General features: G+C 44.5%; 1 protein-coding gene across 1 annotated transcript in view; it reads right to left on the bottom strand.

The window, feature by feature from the left end:
• Nucleotides 1–23,139, bottom strand: part of LOC135525090 (nucleoside diphosphate kinase homolog 7-like) — an 88,955-nt gene that overhangs the window by 35,027 nt on the left and 30,789 nt on the right. Inside the window, exons 2-4 of the mRNA XM_064952844.1 lie at nucleotides 22,730–22,831; nucleotides 8,248–8,414; nucleotides 4,977–5,087 (exon numbers count right to left, since the gene is read on the bottom strand). Of these exons, the coding sequence (XP_064808916.1) occupies nucleotides 4,977–5,087; nucleotides 8,248–8,414; nucleotides 22,730–22,831 (380 nt within the window). The remainder of the gene's footprint in view (nucleotides 1–4,976; nucleotides 5,088–8,247; nucleotides 8,415–22,729; nucleotides 22,832–23,139) is intronic.

Genomic DNA, 23,139 nt, shown 5'->3' with positions numbered 1-23,139 from the left:
TCCGTTAGCAGGCTCAAGGAAGCTAAACCCCACATCGTAGCAAAAACTAACTAGCAGAAACAAGTTAGAAATTATTTAAACACACTTTGCTGTAGGCTACTATTTATTATTTAACAAAAAAAGCATGTGTGTCATATAAAATAAATTTACCCCACCCAGTATTGTAATGAAAACTTACCAGAAAGCATGTAGTCCTTGGCTCAGACAGTGTAGTAGCGTGGGCTCAATAGCATCTCATTAGTGTGCAAGATCTTGAGAATCAGCTGTACATGTGATGGAAGAATGCACTGTGCATGCAGAGGGTTGCAATTCTATTGAATTGGGGATAGTTTAACCAACATATGCCACAAGACCTAGAATTGCCTTATGTGTATCCCACAAAAAAAGGTTCACTGTTATGAGCTGTAACTTCCCTAACTTGGCATGGGACATTTCAGGAAATTTACGGGAAAGTTTCCGACCCTTTGCAACCCAGTGACACAGCCATAACCTGAGCGGAAACCAGATTGCATACCGGAGAGAAGAGTATAGACATCAAGAAAGCCAGTCAGTTCCACTGCCTGTTCACCCCGTTAGACCATCCAGAAGGCGAGGTCAGCACAGGTGCATCAAAGGGACCGAGAGACTGAAAAACAGCTTCCCTCTCAAGGCCATCAGACTGGTAAACAGCTTCTATCTCAAGGCCATCAGACTGGTAAACAGCTTCTATCTCAAGGCCATCAGACTGGTAAACAGCCACCACTAACACTGAGTGGCTGCCGCCAACATTGAGACCCAATCACTGGCCACTTTAATAAATGGATCACTAGTCACTTTAAAATAATGCCACTTTAATAATGTTTACATATCTTACATTACTCATATCATATGTATATACTGTATTTTATACCATCTATTGCATCTTGCTGATACAGCTCGTCCATCCATATATTTATATGTACATATTCTCATTCCATCCCTTTAGATTTGTGTGTATAAGGTAGTTGTTGTGAAATAGTTAGATTACTTGTTGGTTATTACTGCACTGTCAGAACGAGAAGCACAAGCATTTCACTACACTCGCATTAACATCTGCTAACCATGTGTATGTGACCAATAACATTTGATTTGATTATTAACAAGATTTTCCAACACTTTTGATAAACAGGGCAAAATAAAAATTGGCCTATAACAGTTAAGATCAGCTTGATCCTTTAAATAAGGACGAACCATGGCTGCCTTCCAGCTCAGCCATGTGCTTCCTGTCAGTAACAACCACATCATCAACAATACGGGACATGGGCAGCTTCGAGGAAGAGGGTCTAGAACGAATAGAACGAACGTCCCTTTTCAAGTCGATGATGGCGTGCTGGGTGGACTGGCGGGCCATCAGTTTACCAGTCAAAATCGCCAGGGTTAGAGGTTCCAAGCTCATTCTATTCATCGTTTTCTACACCTTGCTTGTTTCAGCAAGTGGCGACAAAGTTTCATCACGTCGTTATCACAGAAACGGACTCAAACGTTACGAATGCCTGTCCCGTCTTCAGTCAGCTGTTTGTTGCAAAAAAAGGTTAGTACAGTCATTTTCATTTTCATGACAGTCTTTATCCCGAACTGTCATTACAGGGTTGTGCCAGCCCTAGTGAGGAGAAGAGGATATTATTGGCAAACCACATGAGGTATCAAATTGCACGGTAGTGTATTACAAACTCACCTCCGGACGGAAAGAACATAGACAGAGGACAAACTATTCTTACACACAGACACAAAGACGACCTTTCTGCTTTGTTTGCAATCCAACACAGAGCCTTTTGCTGCCTGCTAACGTTATAGGTAACCTCACTACAGGTCCCCTAGCACGCCATATGTTAACAACAGGTAATAACACAGCCCAGGTCCCTGGCACGCCATATGTTAACAACAGGTAATAACACAGCCCAGGTCCCCTGGCACGCCATATGTTAACAACAGGTAATAACACAGCCCAGGTCCCCTGGCACGCCATATGTTAACAACAGGTAATAACACAGCCCAGGTCCCCTGGCACGCCATATGTTAACAACAGGTAATAACACAGCCCAGGTCCCTGGCACGCCATATGTTAACAACAGGTAATAACACAGCCAAGGTCCCCTGGCACGCCATATGTTAACAACAGGTAATAACACAGCCCAGGTCCCTGGCACGCCATATGTTAACAACAGGTAATAACACAGCCCAGGTCCCCTGGCACGCCATATGTTAACAACAGGTAATAACACAGCCCAGGTCCCCTGGCACGCCATATGTTAACAACAGGTAATAACACAGCCCAGGTCCCCTGGCACGCCATATGTTAACAACAGGTAATAACACAGCCCAGGTCGCCTGGCACGCCATATGTTAACAACAGGTAATAACAGAGCCAAGGTCCCCTGGCACGCCATATGTTAACAACAGGTAATAACACAGCCCAGGTCGCCTGGCACGCCATATGTTAACAACAGGTAATAACAGAGCCCAGGTCCCCTGGCACGCCATATGTTAACAACAGGTAATAACACAGCCCAGGTCCCCTGGCACGCCATATGTTAACAACAGGTAATAACACAGCCAAGGTCCCCTGGCACGCCATATGTTAACAACAGGTAATAACACAGCCAAGGTCCCCTGGCACGCCATATGTTAACAACAGGTAATAACACAGCCCAGGTCCCCTGGCACGCCATATGTTAACAACAGGTAATAACACAGCCCAGGTCCCCTGGCACGCCATATGTTAACAACAGGTAATAACACAGCCCAGGTCCCCTGGCACGCCATATGTTAACAACAGGTAATAACAGAGCCCAGGTCCCTGGCACGCCATATGTTAACAACAGGGAATAACACAGCCCAGGTCCCCTGGCACGCCATATGTTAACAACAGGGAATAACACAGCCCAGGTCCCTGGCACGCCATATGTTAACAACAGGTAATAACACAGCCCAGGTCCCCTGGCACGCCATATGTTAACAACAGGTAATAACACAGCCCAGGTCCCCTGGCACGCCATATGTTAACAACAGGTAATAACACAGCCCAGGTCGCCTGGCACGCCATATGTGAACAACAGGTAATAACAGAGCCAAGGTCGCCTGGCACGCCATATGTTAACAACAGGTAATAACAGAGCCCAGGTCCCCTGGCACGCCATATGTTAACAACAGGTAATAACAGAGCCCAGGTCCCTGGCACGCCATATGTTAACAACAGGTAATAACAGAGCCAAGGTCGCCTGGCACGCCATATGTTAACAACAGGTAATAACAGAGCCCAGGTCCCCTGGCACGCCATATGTTAACAACAGGGAATAACACAGCCCAGGTCCCCTGGCACGCCATATGTTAACAACAGGTAATAACACAGCCCAGGTCCCTGGCACGCCATATGTTGACTGTAGGTAATAACACAGCCCAGGTCCCCTGGCACGCCATATGTTAACAACAGGTAATAACAGAGCCAAGGTCCCCTGGCACGCCATATGTTGACTGTAGGTAATAACACAGCCCAGGTCCCCTGGCACGCCATATGTTAACAACAGGTAATAACACAGCCCAGGTCCCCTGGCACGCCATATGTTGACTGTAGGTAATAACACAGCCCAGGTCCCCTGGCACGCCATATGTGAACAACAGGTAATAACACAGCCCAGGTCCCCTGGCACGCCATATGTTGACTGTAGGTAATAACACAGCCCAGGTCGCCTGGCACGCCATATGTTGACTGTAGGTAATAACACAGCCCAGGTCCCCTGGCACGCCATATGTGAACAACAGGTAATAACACAGCCCAGGTCCCCTGGCACGCCATATGTTGACTGTAGGTAATAACACAGCCCAGGTCCCCTGGCACGCCATATGTGAACAACAGGTAATAACAGAGCCAAGGTCCCCTGGCACGCCATATGTTGACTGTAGGTAATAACACAGCCCAGGTCCCCTGGCACGCCATATGTTAACAACAGGTAATAACACAGCCCAGGTCCCCTGGCACGCCATATGTTGACTGTAGGTAATAACACAGCCCAGGTCCCCTGGCACGCCATATGTGAACAACAGGTAATAACACAGCCCAGGTCCCCTGGCACGCCATATGTTGACTGTAGGTAATAACACAGCCCAGGTCGCCTGGCACGCCATATGTTGACTGTAGGTAATAACACAGCCCAGGTCCCTGGCACGCCATATGTGAACAACAGGTAATAACACAGCCCAGGTCCCCTGGCACGCCATATGTTGACTGTAGGTAATAACACAGCCCAGGTCGCCTGGCACGCCATATGTTGACTGTAGGTAATAACACAGCCCAGGTCCCCTGGCACACCATATGTTGACTGTAGGTAATAACACAGCCCAGGTCCCCTGGCATGCCATATGTTGACTGTAAGTAATAACACAGCCCAGGTCCCCTGGCACGCCATATGTTGACTGTAGGTAATAACACAGCCCAGGTCGCCTGGCACGCCATATGTTTCTTGACATGTGTGAATAATCAAGCCCACCCCCTACCTTTGAATGGGAGGAGCTTTGGCACTTGGCAGAACGAGCTGTCTGTGGCACACATCACATTTCTCTCCAAATGGTATATTCTCATCTCTCGCTCTATTGTCCTTCACTGGCACCCTCAGCAACGGAAAGATAGTTGTGGAATGCTGGAACTAAGCTCTTCTCATACTAATGTAGCTTTACCTCAGAGTGACCTTCCGGGCAAAGGAGACATGGGGTTATGAATTGAGAAAAAGAAAGCTTTTGTTCTTTCACTTCAAAACACATCTCTGAGTGGGTGCAGCTCTAGAAATAGTAGCCCGGCAGCCCCAGGCCTGGGAGGCCATCTGACAACAAACCCTGTCATTAACACTGGACACATTACAGACGACAGCCATATGTAACTGAGCTTATTGACAATGCAATAATCATCAGCCCCACCTCGACAGTCACCTGCGTCTCTCAGCTGAAATAATAACTTTGACCTTTACCATGTCAGCTTTGTCATTTTGGCTTTGGTTAGGATCAGGTTGGCGTCATTGATCATCTGTAGAATGTCTCCCATCTTGTTGACTGCATCTGGTTTTATCATAGCAAGAGTTCTGCAGGAAAACAATGGAAGAGAGAGAGAGAGAGAGAGACATGCTTTGTACATTGTGTGCCATGTGGATTGAAAACCTGGGTTTTAGTGTTCAGTACATCACATCTCTCACAACCAGGCAGCTGCGAGAAGATCACATCATATATGTTTTGGTAGCATCCAGAGGAAGGAAAGGTTTGATAAACCTAAAGTTGGATAATCCAAACTTAACCGTGTTTAACCACCTTCTTCACATGTTTCTGAAAATGTCAAGTAGGGAGTCCAAAATGACTCCGAGATACCTGAAGTTAGACACAGCATTCAGATTCTCCTCCATTAACAAGAACAGCTGGTTGTGAAGAATCAAAGGATTTCTTAGAGAAGTACATACAAACAGTCTTGTCAATATTTAAATACAGGCAAGAATTAGTCATTAATTTAGGAACATGTACCATAGCTTGAGTTAAGTTAACAACTAGTTGTCGATTTTGTTGTTGTTGTTGTGTACATATAGAACTGTATCGTCTGCATGTTAACTTGTGGGCAAGCAAGTGGGAGATAATTTAAATAGATGGTAAACAGAAGGGGGCCTAATATTGACCCTTGTGGCACCCCAATGTTACTGTAAAGAGAGTCTGACTGAGTGTCCCCCAAACGAACGGTTTGACTTCCGTTTGTCAAATAGGAATACATCCAACTCATGACTTCAGTGGACACATTAAGGGAGGATAGTTTGGATAGGAGGACTTCATGATTCACAGAATCAAAGGCCTTTTTAAGATCCAAAACAGACTTGATTTCACCACCTGCGACCAGGTTAGATTTAATGCACTCCAGAAAAAAAACTATTGGCCGGTTCAGTTGAATGGTTCGTTCTGAACCATGTGCTGTATGAAGTAGCCCTGAATGAGGTGATCAGTCAGGTGATCAGTCAGGTGATCAGTCAGGTGATCAGTCAGGTGATCAGTCATCCGTCTTTCAGCTACGTTTCATACCACTGGAAGAATGCTTATAGGTGGGTCATTTCCCACCAGTGTTTAAAACAGGTACCACTGCAGCAGACTTCCAAGCATTGGGGAAGAACCCATAATCTTGATGGATAGATTAACTAGATGTTGTCACGCCCTGGTCTATATTTATTATGTTTATCTTCATTTATTGGGTCAGGCCAGGGTGTGACATGGGTTTATTTGTGGTGTGTTTCGTCTTGGGGTTGTGTGGGGTGTATAGTGTAGTCTATGGCTGCCTGAGGCGGTTCTCAAATCAGAGTCAGGTGATTATCGTTGTCTCTGATTGGGAACCATATTTAGGCAGCCATATTCTTTGAGTGTTTTCGTGGATGATTGTTCCTGTCTCTGTGTCTTCACCAGATAGGACTGTTTAGGTTTTCACGTTTCCGTTTGTTGTTTTTTGTTTTGTTCGTGTTTTTTCGTTCTTCATTAAACACGTCTCATAAATACCGCGCTGCATTTTGGTCCGCTCCTCCTTCAACAGAAGAAAGCTGTTACAGATGTTCAGGAATCCTGAATATTGGTTTATTATTATCGGGAGTGAGAACTGTGGTCTTGTTTGAAAGTCTTTGTGCCAGTTCCCTAACAGAGTCAACCATTTAAAAAAATTTTTTTTTTAAAGGTGGTGAATATAAAATTTTGAGTCTTGAATTATAATCCCATTAACCGAGCAACACTGCTCCCTTATATGGCTTTAAGAAGTGTGAGAAACAAGCAAAAAGATTCAGTACGTTTGTGCTTAAATACTAAATAAATACTGCACTCTGACCCACAAAACGTCTTTACTAGATTCAAAACATGATGTCGTTTCATAGGAATTTGCAGCTGTTGTTAATCTGCTAACTTCAGACAGGCCGTTACTACAGCCGGAAAGAGAGCAGTTGAAGGATTACTCAAACATCTACGGACATATTCAATCAATCCTTATACTGAATACAAATATAAGGGCAACAAATTACAATTCATTAGGCCCTAATCTATGGATTTCACATGACTGGGCAAGGGCGCAGCCATGCCCCACCCCCCCCCCCCCAGACGATGCTGCAGACGAAGAAGCCGGATGTGGAGGTCCTGGGCTGGTGTGGTTACATGTGGTCTGTGGTGGTGAGGCCGGTTGGACATATTGCCAGATTCTCTACAACGACAATGCCAATTACACGCTCCCCCAAATCTTGAGACATCTGTGGCATTGTGTTGTGTGACAAAACTGCACATTTTAGAGTGGCCTTTTATTGTCCCCAGCACAAGGTGCATCTGTGGAATAATCATTGTGTAATGATCATGCTGTTTAATCAGCATCTTCATATGCCCCACCTGTCACGTGGATGGGCAATCTTGACAAAACATAAAATGCTCACTAACAGGGATCTTAAATTTGTGCACAACATTTGAGAGAAATAAGCTTTTATGTGCGTACGGAAAATTTCTGAAAACATTTATTTCAGTTCATGAAACATGGGACCAACACTTTACATGTTGCGTTTATATTTTTGTTCAGTATAGATCCGGAGTGGATATTTTGGATCCGCAGATTTCAATAGAAGAAGATTTCATACCCTCTAACGTTTTGTTAAAACTCTTTTGGGTAGTACTTAAAAACGGTAAGTTGTTTGCAAATTTTTTTTTTTAAATTACAGAAAATGTTGTTGATGTGGTCACTAAAAAAAGCTGTAACTTTTCATCAGAATATATGATTTTGTTCAAAACGCCAGATTTGAGTAGTAGATTAGTGAATGCTATAAAGTTTTGTCTGTTGTTCCAAAGAGGTCAAAGTAGTTGATTTGTGTCAAGAGTTGCATTGTTGCATTTACAGTGAACGGAAGTTGGATGTGACGATGTCACAATGAGGCCTTTTTGAAATCTTCAGGAAATGTCATGTAAGCGGATGGAGGACAAAACAAATATTTATATATCCCTTCAAAAGTATAAAAGATATATATAAAAAAAAAAGTTACAGACAAACAATATTCCGTATCCATCTGCACATTTTAAAGTTTGAATGGTGTAGGAGGAGGGTTCCAGAGAAGAAGAAGTAGGTTGAAGACTTAGAATGGGGATGTTTGCTTTGCAAGTCCCATTGACTATGCTCAGCTCATCAGGCCTCTTGCTGATGTGAGGACGTTCTACAGAGATGTTGCACCACCACAGCAACATACATACAAACATAAATACCTCTCTTTCTTGCTGCCGAGCTTGTTTCCTGTATACTGGTCTCCATATCCAATCAGGTCGAGTTGACGGGAGAACACGTTCACACGGTTTCCAACAAACAGGTCCTCCTGGTGAAGCTCATCGTATTTGGTCCGCCTCAGGAAGGTACGCTGGTTCTTCACATCAAACTGGAAAGAAAACAAAATAACATTTCTAGCAGGTCCAAATAAAAGTAACACAAAACCTGAGCATTTCAGGACCTGAGCATTTCAAGACCTGAGCATTCACTGAGGGAAACAAACATGACTTGTTTTATGCAGAGAGACATGAGCTGATAGTTTCTTCAATAGAGTACCACAGTATGAGTCACAACACCCATAAAACCTAGTGGTCAAACAAGGAAATGGTTCCAATCGTTTTTTCACCATACATTTTTCCCAAAGGGGAATTTAGAAACACTTAAAATAAGGGCTGTGTTTTGTGTAGACTTACCCTGAAGTGATGTTTTGATAATCCTGTAAATCTCTTGGACAAGGGGACTTTTATCAATATATTAGCCTTTATTTATCCCACCCAAAATGAAATGCTAATTACCTGCTAATGTGGCTATCAAAAAGAACTACAAATACCGTGATGATCTGGACGAGACTGACGAATTTGAGGCAAAGGTAAAAATCCCTGGATTAAATATATAATGTTAGCTAAATGTAGTAAACAAATTGGCTACATTTCTTTAAATTGACTATTCTGTGAACTGTCTTGTGTAAGTTTTACATTGACACAATACCTGGTAGTAAAGGTATCAGCTAGAGATGACCTGCAGGATCAATACCTGGTAGTAAAGGTATCAGCTAGAGATGACCTGCAGGATCAATACCTGGTAGTAAAGGTATCAGAGATGACCTGCAGGATCAATACCTGTTAGTAAAGGTATCAGAGATGACCTGCAGGATCAATACCTGTTAGTAAAGGTGTCTGCTAGAGACCTGCAGGATCAATACCTGTTAGTAAAGGTATCAGAGATGACCTGCAGGATCAATACCTGGTAGTAAAGGTGTCTGCTAGAGATGAGGTGCAGGATCAATACCTGTTAGTAAAGGTGTCTGCTAGAGATGAGGTGCAGGATCAATACCTGTTAGTAAAGGTGTCTGCTAGAGATGAGGTGCAGGATCAATACCTGTTAGTAAAGGTGTCTGCTAGAGACCTGCAGGATCAATACCTGGTAGTAAAGGTGTCTGCTAGAGATGACCTGCAGGATCAATACCTGTTAGTAAAGGTGTCTGCTAGAGACCTGCAGGATCAATACCTGTTAGTAAAGGTGTCTGCTAGAGACCTGCAGGATCAATACCTGTTAGTAAAGGTGTCTGCTAGAGACCTGCAGGATCAATACCTGATAGTAAAGGTGTCTGCTAGAGACCTGCAGGATCAATACCTGTTAGTAAAGGTGTCTGCTAGAGACCTGCCGGATCAATACCTGGTAGTAAAGGTGTCTGCTAGAGACCTGCAGGATCAATACCTGATAGTAAAGGTGTCTGCTAGAGATGACCTGCAGGATCAATACCTGTTAGTAAAGGTGTCTGCTAGAGATGAGGTGCAGGATCAATACCTGTTAGTAAAGGTGTCTGCTAGAGATGAGGTGCAGGATCAATACCTGTTAGTAAAGGTGTCTGCTAGAGACCTGCAGGATCAATACCTGTTAGTAAAGGTGTCTGCTAGAGACCTGCAGGATCAATACCTGATAGTAAAGGTATCAGCTAGAGACCTGCAGGATCAATACCTGTTAGTAAAGGTGTCTGCTAGAGATGAGGTGCAGGATCAATACCTGTTAGTAAAGGTGTCTGCTAGAGACCTGCAGGATCAATACCTGTTAGTAAAGGTGTCTGCTAGAGATGACCTGCAGGATCAATACCTGTTAGTAAAGGTGTCTGCTAGAGACTTGCAGGATCAATACCTGTTAGTAAAGGTGTCAGCTAGAGACCTGCAGGATCAATACCTGTTAGTAACGGTGTCTGCTAGAGAACTGCAGGATCAATACCTGTTAGTAAAGGTGTCTGCTAGAGACCTGCAGGATCAATACCTGATAGTAAAGGTGTCTGCTAGAGACCTGCAGGATCAATACCTGGTAGTAAAGGTATCAGAGATGACCTGCAGGATCAATACCTGTTAGTAAAGGTATCAGAGATGACCTGCAGGATCAATACCTGTTAGTAAAGGTATCAGAGATGACCTGCAGGATCAATACCTGGTAGTAAAGGTGTCTGCTAGAGATGAGGTGCAGGATCAATACCTGTTAGTAAAGGTGTCTGCTAGAGATGAGGTGCAGGATCAATACCTGTTAGTAAAGGTGTCTGCTAGAGATGAGGTGCAGGATCAATACCTGTTAGTAAAGGTGTCTGCTAGAGACCTGCAGGATCAATACCTGATAGTAAAGGTATCAGAGATGACCTGCAGGATCAATACCTGTTAGTAAAGGTGTCTGCTAGAGATGAGGTGCAGGATCAATACCTGTTAGTAAAGGTGTCTGCTAGAGATGAGGTGCAGGATCAATACCTGTTAGTAAAGGTGTCTGCTAGAGATGAGGTGCAGGATCAATACCTGTTAGTAAAGGTGTCTGCTAGAGATGACCTGCAGGATCAATACCTGTTAGTAAAGGTGTCTGCTAGAGACCTGCAGGATCAATACCTGTTAGTAAAGGTGTCTGCTAGAGACCTGCAGGATCAATACCTGTTAGTAAAGGTGTCTGCTAGAGACCTGCAGGATCAATACCTGATAGTAAAGGTGTCTGCTAGAGACCTGCAGGATCAATACCTGTTAGTAAAGGTGTCTGCTAGAGACCTGCAGGATCAATACCTGGTAGTAAAGGTGTCTGCTAGAGACCTGCAGGATCAATACCTGATAGTAAAGGTGTCTGCTAGAGATGAGGTGCAGGATCAATACCTGTTAGTAAAGGTGTCTGCTAGAGATGACCTGCAGGATCAATACCTGTTAGTAAAGGTGTCTGCTAGAGATGACCTGCAGGATCAATACCTGTTAGTAAAGGTGTCTGCTAGAGATGAGGTGCATGATCAATACCTGTTAGTAAAGGTGTCTGCTAGAGATGAGGTGCAGGATCAATACCTGTTAGTAAAGGTGCCTGCTAGAGATGAGGTGCAGGATCAATACCTGTTAGTAAAGGTGTCTGCTAGAGATGACCTGCAGGATCAATACCTGATAGTAAAGGTATCAGCTAGAGACCTGCAGGATCAATACCTGATAGTAAAGGTATCAGCTAGAGACCTGCAGGATCAATACCTGGTAGTAAAGGTGTCTGCTAGAGACCTGCAGGATCAATACCTGGTAGTAAAGGTGTCTGCTAGAGACCTGCAGGATCAATACCTGATAGTAAAGGTATCAGCTAGAGACCTGCAGGATCAATACCTGTTAGTAAAGGTGTCTGCTAGAGATGAGGTGCAGGATCAATACCTGTTAGTAAAGGTGTCTGCTAGAGACCTGCAGGATCAATACCTGGTAGTAAAGGTGTCTGCTAGAGATGACCTGCAGGATCAATACCTGTTAGTAAAGGTGTCTGCTAGAGACCTGCAGGATCAATACCTGTTAGTAAAGGTGTCTGCTAGAGACCTGCAGGATCAATACCTGTTAGTAAAGGTGTCTGCTAGAGACCTGCAGGATCAATACCTGGTAGTAAAGGTATCAGAGATGACCTGCAGGATCAATACCTGTTAGTAAAGGTATCAGAGATGACCTGCAGGATCAATACCTGTTAGTAAAGGTGTCTGCTAGAGACCTGCAGGATCAATACCTGTTAGTAAAGGTATCAGAGATGACCTGCAGGATCAATACCTGGTAGTAAAGGTGTCTGCTAGAGATGAGGTGCAGGATCAATACCTGTTAGTAAAGGTGTCTGCTAGAGATGAGGTGCAGGATCAATACCTGTTAGTAAAGGTGTCTGCTAGAGATGAGGTGCAGGATCAATACCTGTTAGTAAAGGTGTCTGCTAGAGACCTGCAGGATCAATACCTGATAGTAAAGGTATCAGCTAGAGACCTGCAGGATCAATACCTGTTAGTAAAGGTGTCTGCTAGAGATGAGGTGCAGGATCAATACCTGTTAGTAAAGGTGTCTGCTAGAGACCTGCAGGATCAATACCTGGTAGTAAAGGTGTCTGCTAGAGATGACCTGCAGGATCAATACCTGTTAGTAAAGGTGTCTGCTAGAGACCTGCAGGATCAATACCTGTTAGTAAAGGTGTCTGCTAGAGACCTGCAGGATCAATACCTGTTAGTAAAGGTGTCTGCTAGAGACCTGCAGGATCAATACCTGATAGTAAAGGTGTCTGCTAGAGACCTGCAGGATCAATACCTGTTAGTAAAGGTGTCTGCTAGAGACCTGCCGGATCAATACCTGGTAGTAAAGGTGTCTGCTAGAGACCTGCAGGATCAATACCTGATAGTAAAGGTGTCTGCTAGAGATGACCTGCAGGATCAATACCTGTTAGTAAAGGTGTCTGCTAGAGATGAGGTGCAGGATCAATACCTGTTAGTAAAGGTGTCTGCTAGAGACCTGCAGGATCAATACCTGTTAGTAAAGGTGTCTGCTAGAGACCTGCAGGATCAATACCTGATAGTAAAGGTATCAGCTAGAGACCTGCAGGATCAATACCTGTTAGTAAAGGTGTCTGCTAGAGATGAGGTGCAGGATCAATACCTGTTAGTAAAGGTGTCTGCTAGAGACCTGCAGGATCAATACCTGTTAGTAAAGGTGTCTGCTAGAGATGACCTGCAGGATCAATACCTGTTAGTAAAGGTGTCTGCTAGAGACTTGCAGGATCAATACCTGTTAGTAAAGGTGTCAGCTAGAGACCTGCAGGATCAATACCTGTTAGTAACGGTGTCTGCTAGAGAACTGCAGGATCAATACCTGTTAGTAAAGGTGTCTGCTAGAGACCTGCAGGATCAATACCTGATAGTAAAGGTAATAATAATAATAATATATCCCATTTAGCAGACGCTTTTGTCCAAAGCGACTTACAAGTCGGCTGGGGCCACTACTTTTACATATGGGTGGCCCTAGCGGGAATCGAACCCACGACGCTTGGCGTTGCAAGCGCCATGCTCTACCGACTGAGCCACACAGGACCCTCTAGTGTCTGCTAGAGACCTGCAGGATCAATACCTGGTAGTAAAGGTATCAGAGATGACCTGCAGGATCAATACCTGGTAGTAAAGGTATCAACTAGAGACCTGCAGGATCAATACCTGTTAGTAAAGGTATCAGAGATGACCTGCAGGATCAATACCTGTTAGTAAAGGTATCAGAGATGACCTGCAGGATCAATACCTGTTAGTAAAGGTATCAGAGATGACCTGCAGGATCAATACCTGGTAGTAAAGGTGTCTGCTAGAGATGAGGTGCAGGATCAATACCTGTTAGTAAAGGTGTCTGCTAGAGATGAGGTGCAGGATCAATACCTGTTAGTAAAGGTGTCTGCTAGAGATGAGGTGCAGGATCAATACCTGTTAGTAAAGGTGTCTGCTAGAGACCTGCAGGATCAATACCTGATAGTAAAGGTATCAGAGATGACCTGCAGGATCAATACCTGTTAGTAAAGGTGTCTGCTAGAGATGAGGTGCAGGATCAATACCTGTTAGTAAAGGTGTCTGCTAGAGATGAGGTGCAGGATCAATACCTGTTAGTAAAGGTGTCTGCTAGAGATGAGGTGCAGGATCAATACCTGTTAGTAAAGGTGTCTGCTAGAGATGACCTGCAGGATCAATACCTGTTAGTAAAGGTGTCTGCTAGAGACCTGCAGGATCAATACTTGTTAGTAAAGGTGTCTGCTAGAGACCTGCAGGATCAATACCTGTTAGTAAAGGTGTCTGCTAGAGACCTGCAGGATCAATACCTGATAGTAAAGGTGTCTGCTAGAGACCTGCAGGATCAATACCTGTTAGTAAAGGTGTCTGCTAGAGACCTGCAGGATCAATACCTGGTAGTAAAGGTGTCTGCTAGAGACCTGCAGGATCAATACCTGATAGTAAAGGTGTCTGCTAGAGATGAGGTGCAGGATCAATACCTGTTAGTAAAGGTGTCTGCTAGAGATGAGGTGCATGATCAATACCTGTTAGTAAAGGTGTCTGCTAGAGATGAGGTGCATGATCAATACCTGTTAGTAAAGGTGTCTGCTAGAGATGAGGTGCATGATCAATACCTGTTAGTAAAGGTGTCTGCTAGAGATGAGGTGCAGGATCAATACCTGTTAGTAAAGGTGCCTGCTAGAGATGAGGTGCAGGATCAATACCTGTTAGTAAAGGTGTCTGCTAGAGATGACCTGCAGGATCAATACCTGATAGTAAAGGTATCAGCTAGAGACCTGCAGGATCAATACCTGATAGTAAAGGTATCAGCTAGAGACCTGCAGGATCAATACCTGGTAGTAAAGGTGTCTGCTAGAGACCTGCAGGATCAATACCTGGTAGTAAAGGTGTCTGCTAGAGACCTGCAGGATCAATACCTGATAGTAAAGGTATCAGCTAGAGACCTGCAGGATCAATACCTGTTAGTAAAGGTGTCTGCTAGAGATGAGGTGCAGGATCAATACCTGTTAGTAAAGGTGTCTGCTAGAGACCTGCAGGATCAATACCTGGTAGTAAAGGTGTCTGCTAGAGATGACCTGCAGGATCAATACCTGTTAGTAAAGGTGTCTGCTAGAGACCTGCAGGATCAATACCTGTTAGTAAAGGTGTCTGCTAGAGACCTGCAGGATCAATACCTGTTAGTAAAGGTGTCTGCTAGAGACCTGCAGGATCAATACCTGATAGTAAAGGTGTCTGCTAGAGATGAGGTGCAGGATCAATACCTGTTAGTAAAGGTGTCTGCTAGAGATGACCTGCAGGATCAATACCTGTTAGTAAAGGTGTCTGCTAGAGATGAGGTGCATGATCAATACCTGTTAGTAAAGGTGTCTGCTAGAGACCTGCAGGATCAATACCTGTTAGTAAAGGTGTCTGCTAGAGATGAGGTGCATGATCAATACCTGTTAGTAAAGGTGTCTGCTAGAGACCTGCAGGATCAATACCTGTTAGTAAAGGTGTCTGCTAGAGAACTGCAGGATCAATACCTGTTAGTAAAGGTATCAGCTAGAGACCTGCAGGATCAATACCTGTTAGTAAAGGTGTCTGCTAGAGATGAGGTGCAGGATCAATACCTGTTAGTAAAGGTGTCTGCTAGAGACCTGCAGGATCAATACCTGTTAGTAAAGGTGTCTGCTAGAGACCTGCAGGATCAATACCTGTTAGTAAAGGTGTCTGCTAGAGACCTGCAGGATCAATACCTGTTAGTAAAGGTGTCTGCTAGAGATGACCTGCAGGATCAATACCTGTTAGTAAAGGTGTCTGCTAGAGATGAGGTGCATGATCAATACCTGTTAGTAAAGGTGTCTGCTAGAGATGAGGTGCAGGATCAATACCTGTTAGTAAAGGTGTCTGCTAGAGACCTGCAGGATCAATACCTGTTAGTAAAGGTGTCTGCTAGAGAACTGCAGGATCAATACCTGTTAGTAAAGGTATCAGCTAGAGACCTGCAGGATCAATACCTGTTAGTAAAGGTGTCTGCTAGAGATGAGGTGCAGGATCAATACCTGTTAGTAAAGGTGTCTGCTAGAGACCTGCAGGATCAATACCTGTTAGTAAAGGTGTCTGCTAGAGATGACCTGCAGGATCAATACCTGTTAGTAAAGGTGTCTGCTAGAGACTTGCAGGATCAATACCTGTTAGTAAAGGTGTCAGCTAGAGACCTGCAGGATCAATACCTGTTAGTAACGGTGTCTGCTAGAGAACTGCAGGATCAATACCTGTTAGTAAAGGTGTCTGCTAGAGACCTGCAGGATCAATACCTGGTAGTAAAGGTATCAGAGATGACCTGCAGGATCAATACCTGGTAGTAAAGGTATCAACTAGAGACCTGCAGGATCAATACCTGTTAGTAAAGGTATCAGAGATGACCTGCAGGATCAATACCTGTTAGTAAAGGTATCAGAGATGACCTGCAGGATCAATACCTGTTAGTAAAGGTGTCTGCTAGAGACCTGCAGGATCAATACCTGTTAGTAAAGGTATCAGAGATGACCTGCAGGATCAATACCTGTTAGTAAAGGTATCAGAGATGACCTGCAGGATCAATACCTGGTAGTAAAGGTGTCTGCTAGAGATGAGGTGCAGGATCAATACCTGTTAGTAAAGGTGTCTGCTAGAGATGAGGTGCAGGATCAATACCTGTTAGTAAAGGTGTCTGCTAGAGATGAGGTGCAGGATCAATACCTGTTAGTAAATGTGTCTGCTAGAGACCTGCAGGATCAATACCTGACAGTAAAGGTATCAGAGATGACCTGCAGGATCAATACCTGGTAGTAAAGGTGTCTGCTAGAGATGAGGTGCAGGATCAATACCTGTTAGTAAAGGTGTCTGCTAGAGATGAGGTGCAGGATCAATACCTGTTAGTAAAGGTGTCTGCTAGAGATGAGGTGCAGGATCAATACCTGTTAGTAAAGGTGTCTGCTAGAGAACTGCAGGATCAATACCTGTTAGTAAAGGTATCAGAGATGACCTGCAGGATCAATACCTGTTAGTAAAGGTATCAGAGATGACCTGCAGGATCAATACCTGTTAGTAAAGGTGTCTGCTAGAGATGAGGTGCAGGATCAATACCTGTTAGTAAAGGTGTCTGCTAGAGATGAGGTGCAGGATCAATACCTGTTAGTAAAGGTGTCTGCTAGAGATGAGGTGCAGGATCAATACCTGTTAGTAAAGGTGTCTGCTAGAGATGAGGTGCAGGATCAATACCTGTTAGTAAAGGTGTCTGCTAGAGAACTGCAGGATCAATACCTGTTAGTAAAGGTGTCTGCTAGAGACCTGCAGGATCAATACCTGTTAGTAAAGGTGTCTGCTAGAGACTTGCAGGATCAATACCTGTTAGTAAAGGTGTCAGCTAGAGAACTGCAGGATCAATACCTGTTAGTAAAGGTGTCTGCTAGAGAACTGCAGGATCAATACCTGTTAGTAAAGGTGTCTGCTAGAGAACTGCAGGATCAATACCTGTTAGTAAAGGTGTCTGCTAGAGACCTGCAGGATCAATACCTGATAGTAAAGGTGTCTGCTAGAGACCTGCAGGATCAATACCTGGTAGTAAAGGTATCAGAGATGACCTGCAGGATCAATACCTGGTAGTAAAGGTATCAACTAGAGACCTGCAGGATCAATACCTGTTAGTAAAGGTATCAGAGATGACCTGCAGGATCAATACCTGTTAGTAAAGGTATCAGAGATGACCTGCAGGATCAATACCTGTTAGTAAAGGTATCAGAGATGACCTGCAGGATCAATACCTGTTAGTAAAGGTGTCTGCTAGAGACCTGCAGGATCAATACCTGTTAGTAAAGGTGTCTGCTAGAGATGAGGTGCAGGATCAATACCTGTTAGTAAAGGTGTCTGCTAGAGATGAGGTGCAGGATCAATACCTGTTAGTAAAGGTGTCTGCTAGAGACCTGCAGGATCAATACCTGTTAGTAAAGGTGTCTGCTAGAGATGAGGTGCAGGATCAATACCTGTTAGTAAAGGTGTCTGCTAGAGACCTGCAGGATCAATACCTGATAGTAAAGGTATCAGCTAGAGACCTGCAGGATCAATACCTGTTAGTAAAGGTGTCTGCTAGAGATGAGGTGCAGGATCAATACCTGTTAGTAAAGGTGTCTGCTAGAGACCTGCAGGATCAATACCTGTTAGTAACGGTGTCTGCTAGAGAACTGCAGGATCAATACCTGTTAGTAAAGGTGTCTGCTAGAGACCTGCAGGATCAATACCTGATAGTAAAGGTGTCTGCTAGAGACCTGCAGGATCAATACCTGTTAGTAAAGGTGTCTGCTAGAGACCTGCAGGATCAATACCTGTTAGTAAAGGTGTCTGCTAGAGACCTGCAGGATCAATACCTGTTAGTAAAGGTGTCTGCTAGAGATGAGGTGCAGGATCAATACCTGTTAGTAAAGGTGTCTGCTAGAGATGAGGTGCAGGATCAATACCTGTTAGTAAAGGTGTCTGCTAGAGATGACCTGCAGGATCAATACCTGTTAGTAAAGGTGTCTGCTAGAGATGAGGTGCAGGATCAATACCTGTTAGTAAAGGTGTCTGCTAGAGATGAGGTGCAGGATCAATACCTGTTAGTAAAGGTGTCTGCTAGAGACCTGCAGGATCAATACCTGTTAGTAAAGGTGTCTGCTAGAGACCTGCAGGATCAATACCTGATAGTAAAGGTGTCTGCTAGAGATCAGGTGCAGGATCAATACCTGTTAGTAAAGGTGTCTGCTAGAGGTGAGGTGCAGGATCAATACCTGATAGTAAAGGTGTCTGCTAGAGATGACCTGCAGGATCAATACCTGTTAGTAAAGGTGTCTGCTAGAGACCTGCAGGATCAATACCTGTTAGTAAAGGTGTCTGCTAGAGATGACCTGCAGGATCAATACCTGTTAGTAAAGGTGTCTGCTAGAGATGAGGTGCAGGATCAATACCTGTTAGTAAAGGTGTCTGCTAGAGACCTGCAGGATCAATACCTGTTAGTAAAGGTGTCTGCTAGAGACCTGCAGGATCAATACCTGATAGTAAAGGTGTCTGCTAGAGATGAGGTGCAGGATCAATACCTGTTAGTAAAGGTGTCTGCTAGAGATGAGGTGCAGGATCAATACCTGTTAGTAAAGGTGTCTGCTAGAGATGAGGTGCAGGATCAATACCTGTTAGTAAAGGTGTCTGCTAGAGACCTGCAGGATCAATACCTGTTAGTAAAGGTGTCTGCTAGAGATCAGGTGCAGGATCAATACCTGTTAGTAAAGGTGTCTGCTAGAGATGAGGTGCAGGATCAATACCTGTTAGTAAAGGTGTCTGCTAGAGACCTGCAGGATCAATACCTGTTAGTAAAGGTGTCTGCTAGAGATGACCTGCAGGATCAATACCTGTTAGTAAAGGTGTCTGCTAGAGATGAGGTGCAGGATCAATACCTGTTAGTAAAGGTGTCTGCTAGAGATGAGGTGCAGGATCAATACCTGTTAGTAAAGGTGTCTGCTAGAGACCTGCAGGAACAATACCTGTTAGTAAAGGTGTCTGCTTGAGGTGAGGTGCAGGTGCTGGAAGGGTTTTGAAGTCTTGCATGATGTCTTCTTTGATGCTCATTAGAATGTTTGAAACTGAGTGTAAATAGAGCCGAATATATTGATAAAAGTCACCTTGTCCTCGAGAGACTTACATGGCTATCAAAACCTCATGCCAAGGTAAGTCTACACAAAACACAGATCTTATTTTAAGGGGTTCTAAAATCCCCTTTGGAAACAATGAATGGTGAAACATCGATTGGAACCATTTCCCTGTTTGACTGCTAGGTTTTATGGGTATGACACCTACACTGTGGGGCTCTATTCTAGACATTATTGAGACACTAGTTTTCTCAGAGGAATCTATCAAAATGGGGATATGACTTGTAAACAAAGTAGTTTAAACATTAAACTAACATGCACTTTGTATGTTACATGTTGCAACATTGATGTTGAAGGGAAACAGTCAGGGCATTTACATGTTGAAGGGAAACAGTCAGGGCATTTACATGTTGAAGGGAAACAGTCAGGGCATTTACATGTTGAAGGGAAACAGTCAGGGCATTTACATGTTGAAGGGAAACAGTCAGGGCATTTACATGTTGAAGGGAAACAGTCAGGGTATTCACATGTTGAAGGGAAACAGTCAGGGTATTCACATGTTGAAGGGACACAGTCAGGGTATTCACATGTTGAAGGGAAACAGTCAGGGTATTCACATGTTGAAGGGAAACAGTCAGGGTATTCACATGTTGAAGGGAAACAGTCAGGGTATTTACATGTTGAAGGGAAACAGTCAGGGTATCTACATGTTGAAGGGAAACAGTCAGGGTATTTACATGTTGAAGGGAAACAGTCAGGGTATTTACATGTTGAAGGGAAACAGTCAGGGTATTTACATGTTGAAGGGAAACAGTCAGGGTATTTACATGTTGAAGGGAAACAGTCAGGGTATTTACATGTTGAAGGGAAACAGTCAGGGTATTTACATGTTGAAGGGAAACAGTCAGGGTATTTACATGTTGAAGGGAAACAGTCAGGGTATTCACATGTTGAAGGGAAACAGTCAGGGTATTTACATGTTGAAGGGAAACAGTCAGGGTATTTACATGTTGAAGGGAAACAGTCAGGGTATTTACATGTTGAAGGGAAACAGTCAGGGTATTTACATGTTGAAGGGAAACAGTCAGGGTATTTACATGTTGAAGGGAAACAGTCAGGGTATTTACATGTTGAAGGGAAACAGTCAGGGTATTTACATGTTGAAGGGAAACAGTCAGGGTATTTACATATTGAAGGGAAACAGTCAGGGTATTTACATGTTGAAGGGAAACAGTCAGGGTATTTACATGTTGAAGGGAAACAGTCAGGGTATTCACAGTGCATTCGGAAAGTATTCAGACCCCTTCCCTTTTTGCACATTCTGTTACGTTACAGCCTTATTCTAAAATGGATTAAATGAAATGTTTTCCTCATCAACCTACACACAATACACCATAATGACATCACAATTCCCCATTATGACATCACAATACACCACAATGACATCACAATACACCATAATGACATCACAATACACCATAATGACATCACAATACACCACAATGACATCACAATACCCCATTAATGACGAAGCAAAAAAAAAAATCAAATGTATTACAAATAAAAAACAGAAAAACCTTATGTAAGTATTCAGACCCTTTGCTATGAGAATTTAGCTCAAGTGCATCCTGTTTCCATGGATCATTCTTGAGATGTTTCTACAACTTGATAAGAGTCCACCTGTGGTGAATTCTATTGATTGGACATGATTTGGAAAGGCAAACACTTATCTACAGTATATAAGGTCCCACAGCAACATTTGAGAGAAATTTTGTGCGTATGGAACATTTCTGGAATCTTTTATTTTGGTTCATGAAACAGGGGACTTAACAGGGGACTTTTGCGTTTATAATTTTGTTCAGTATATTTTAAGTAACTTCTGTGTACGCAAGATACAGATTCTACATCGTACAAGGCTGAAGCTCAGACAGAGGACAATATGTAAGATTAAAAAGGGAGAGCATAAATATATCTAAAGAAACAGCATCCTCCCCACACTCAGCCCCTGGCCTGCCAACACCACAGGACCATGTGATTATATCAGCCCCTGGCCTGCCAACACCACAGGACCATGTGATTATATCAGCCCCTGGCCTGCCAACACCACAGGACCATGTGATTATATCAGCCCCTGGCCTGCCAACACCACAGGACCATGTGATTATATCAGCCCCTGGCCTGCCAACACCACAGGACCGTGTGATTATATCAGCCCCTGGCCTGCCAACACCACAGGACCATGTGATTATATCAGCCCCTGGCCTGCCAACACCACAGGACCATGTGATTATATCAGCCCCTGGCCTGCCAACACCACAGGACCATGTGATTATATCAGCCCCTGGCCTGCCAACACCACAGGACCGTGTGATTATATCAGCCCCTGGCCTGCCAACACCACAGGACCATGTGATTATATCAGCCCCTGGCCTGCCAACACCACAGGACCATGTGATTATATCAGCCCCTGGCCTGCCAACACCACAGGACCATGTGATTATATCAGCCCCTGGCCTGCCTACACCACAGGACCGTGTGATTATATCAGCCCCTGGCCTGCCAACACCACAGGACCGTGTGATTATATCAGCCCCTGGCCTGCCAACACCACAGGACCGTGTGATTATATCAGCCCCTGGCCTGCCAACACCACAGGACCGTGTGATTATATCAGCCCCTGGCCTGCCAACACCACAGGACCGTGTGATTATATCAGCCCCTGGCCTGCCAACAGTACAGGACCATGTGATTATATCAGCCCCTGGTCTGCCAACACCACAGGACCATGTGATTATATCAGCCCCTGGCCTGCCTACACCACAGGACCATGTGATTATATCAGCCCCTGGCCTGCCAACACCACAGGACCATGTGATTATATCAGCCCCTGGCCTGCCAACACCACAGGACCATGTGATTATATCAGCCCCTGGCCTGCCAACACCACAGGACCATGTGATTATATCAGCCCCTGGCCTGCCTACACCACAGGACCGTGTGATTATATCAGCCCCTGGCCTGCCAACACCACAGGACCATGTGATTATATCAGCCCCTGGTCTGCCAACACCACAGGACCATGTGATTATATCAGCCCCTGGCCTGCCAACACCACAGGACCATGTGATTATATCAGCCCCTGGCCTGCCAACACCACAGGACCATGTGATTATATCAGCCCCTGGCCTGCCAACACCACAGGACCATGTGATTATATCAGCCCCTGGCCTGCAAACACCACAGGACCGTGTGATTGCCTAGCCTAATGCTTACCATCTCCACAGAGCCATCTTTGGGGTAGAACAGCAGCTGGTAGCGGCGCAGGAGAGCAGCACTGGGGTCATACCACTCTGCCAGGAAGGCAAAACGCTCCTCCTGAAGACAACAGTGAGAAGCAGAGGGATGTCAGACAGTAACCTAGCACAGTGACCCAACACAGTGACCTAGCACAGTGACCTAGCACAGTGACCTAGCACAGTGACCTAGCACAGTGACCTAGCACAGTGACCTAGCACAGTGACCTAGCACAGTGACCCAACACAGTGACCTAGCACAGTGACCTAGCACAGTGACCTAGCACAGTGACCTAGCACAGTGACCTAGCACAGTGACCTAACACAGTGACCCAACACAGTGACCTAGCACAGTGACCTAGCACAGTGACCTAACACAGTGACCTAGCA

The sequence above is a fragment of the Oncorhynchus masou genome, chromosome 31 (genome assembly GCF_036934945.1).
Source record: "Oncorhynchus masou masou isolate Uvic2021 chromosome 31, UVic_Omas_1.1, whole genome shotgun sequence".
NCBI classification, from domain to species: domain Eukaryota; kingdom Metazoa; phylum Chordata; class Actinopteri; order Salmoniformes; family Salmonidae; genus Oncorhynchus; species Oncorhynchus masou.
This window is presented reverse-complemented; position numbering and strand designations above follow the sequence as displayed.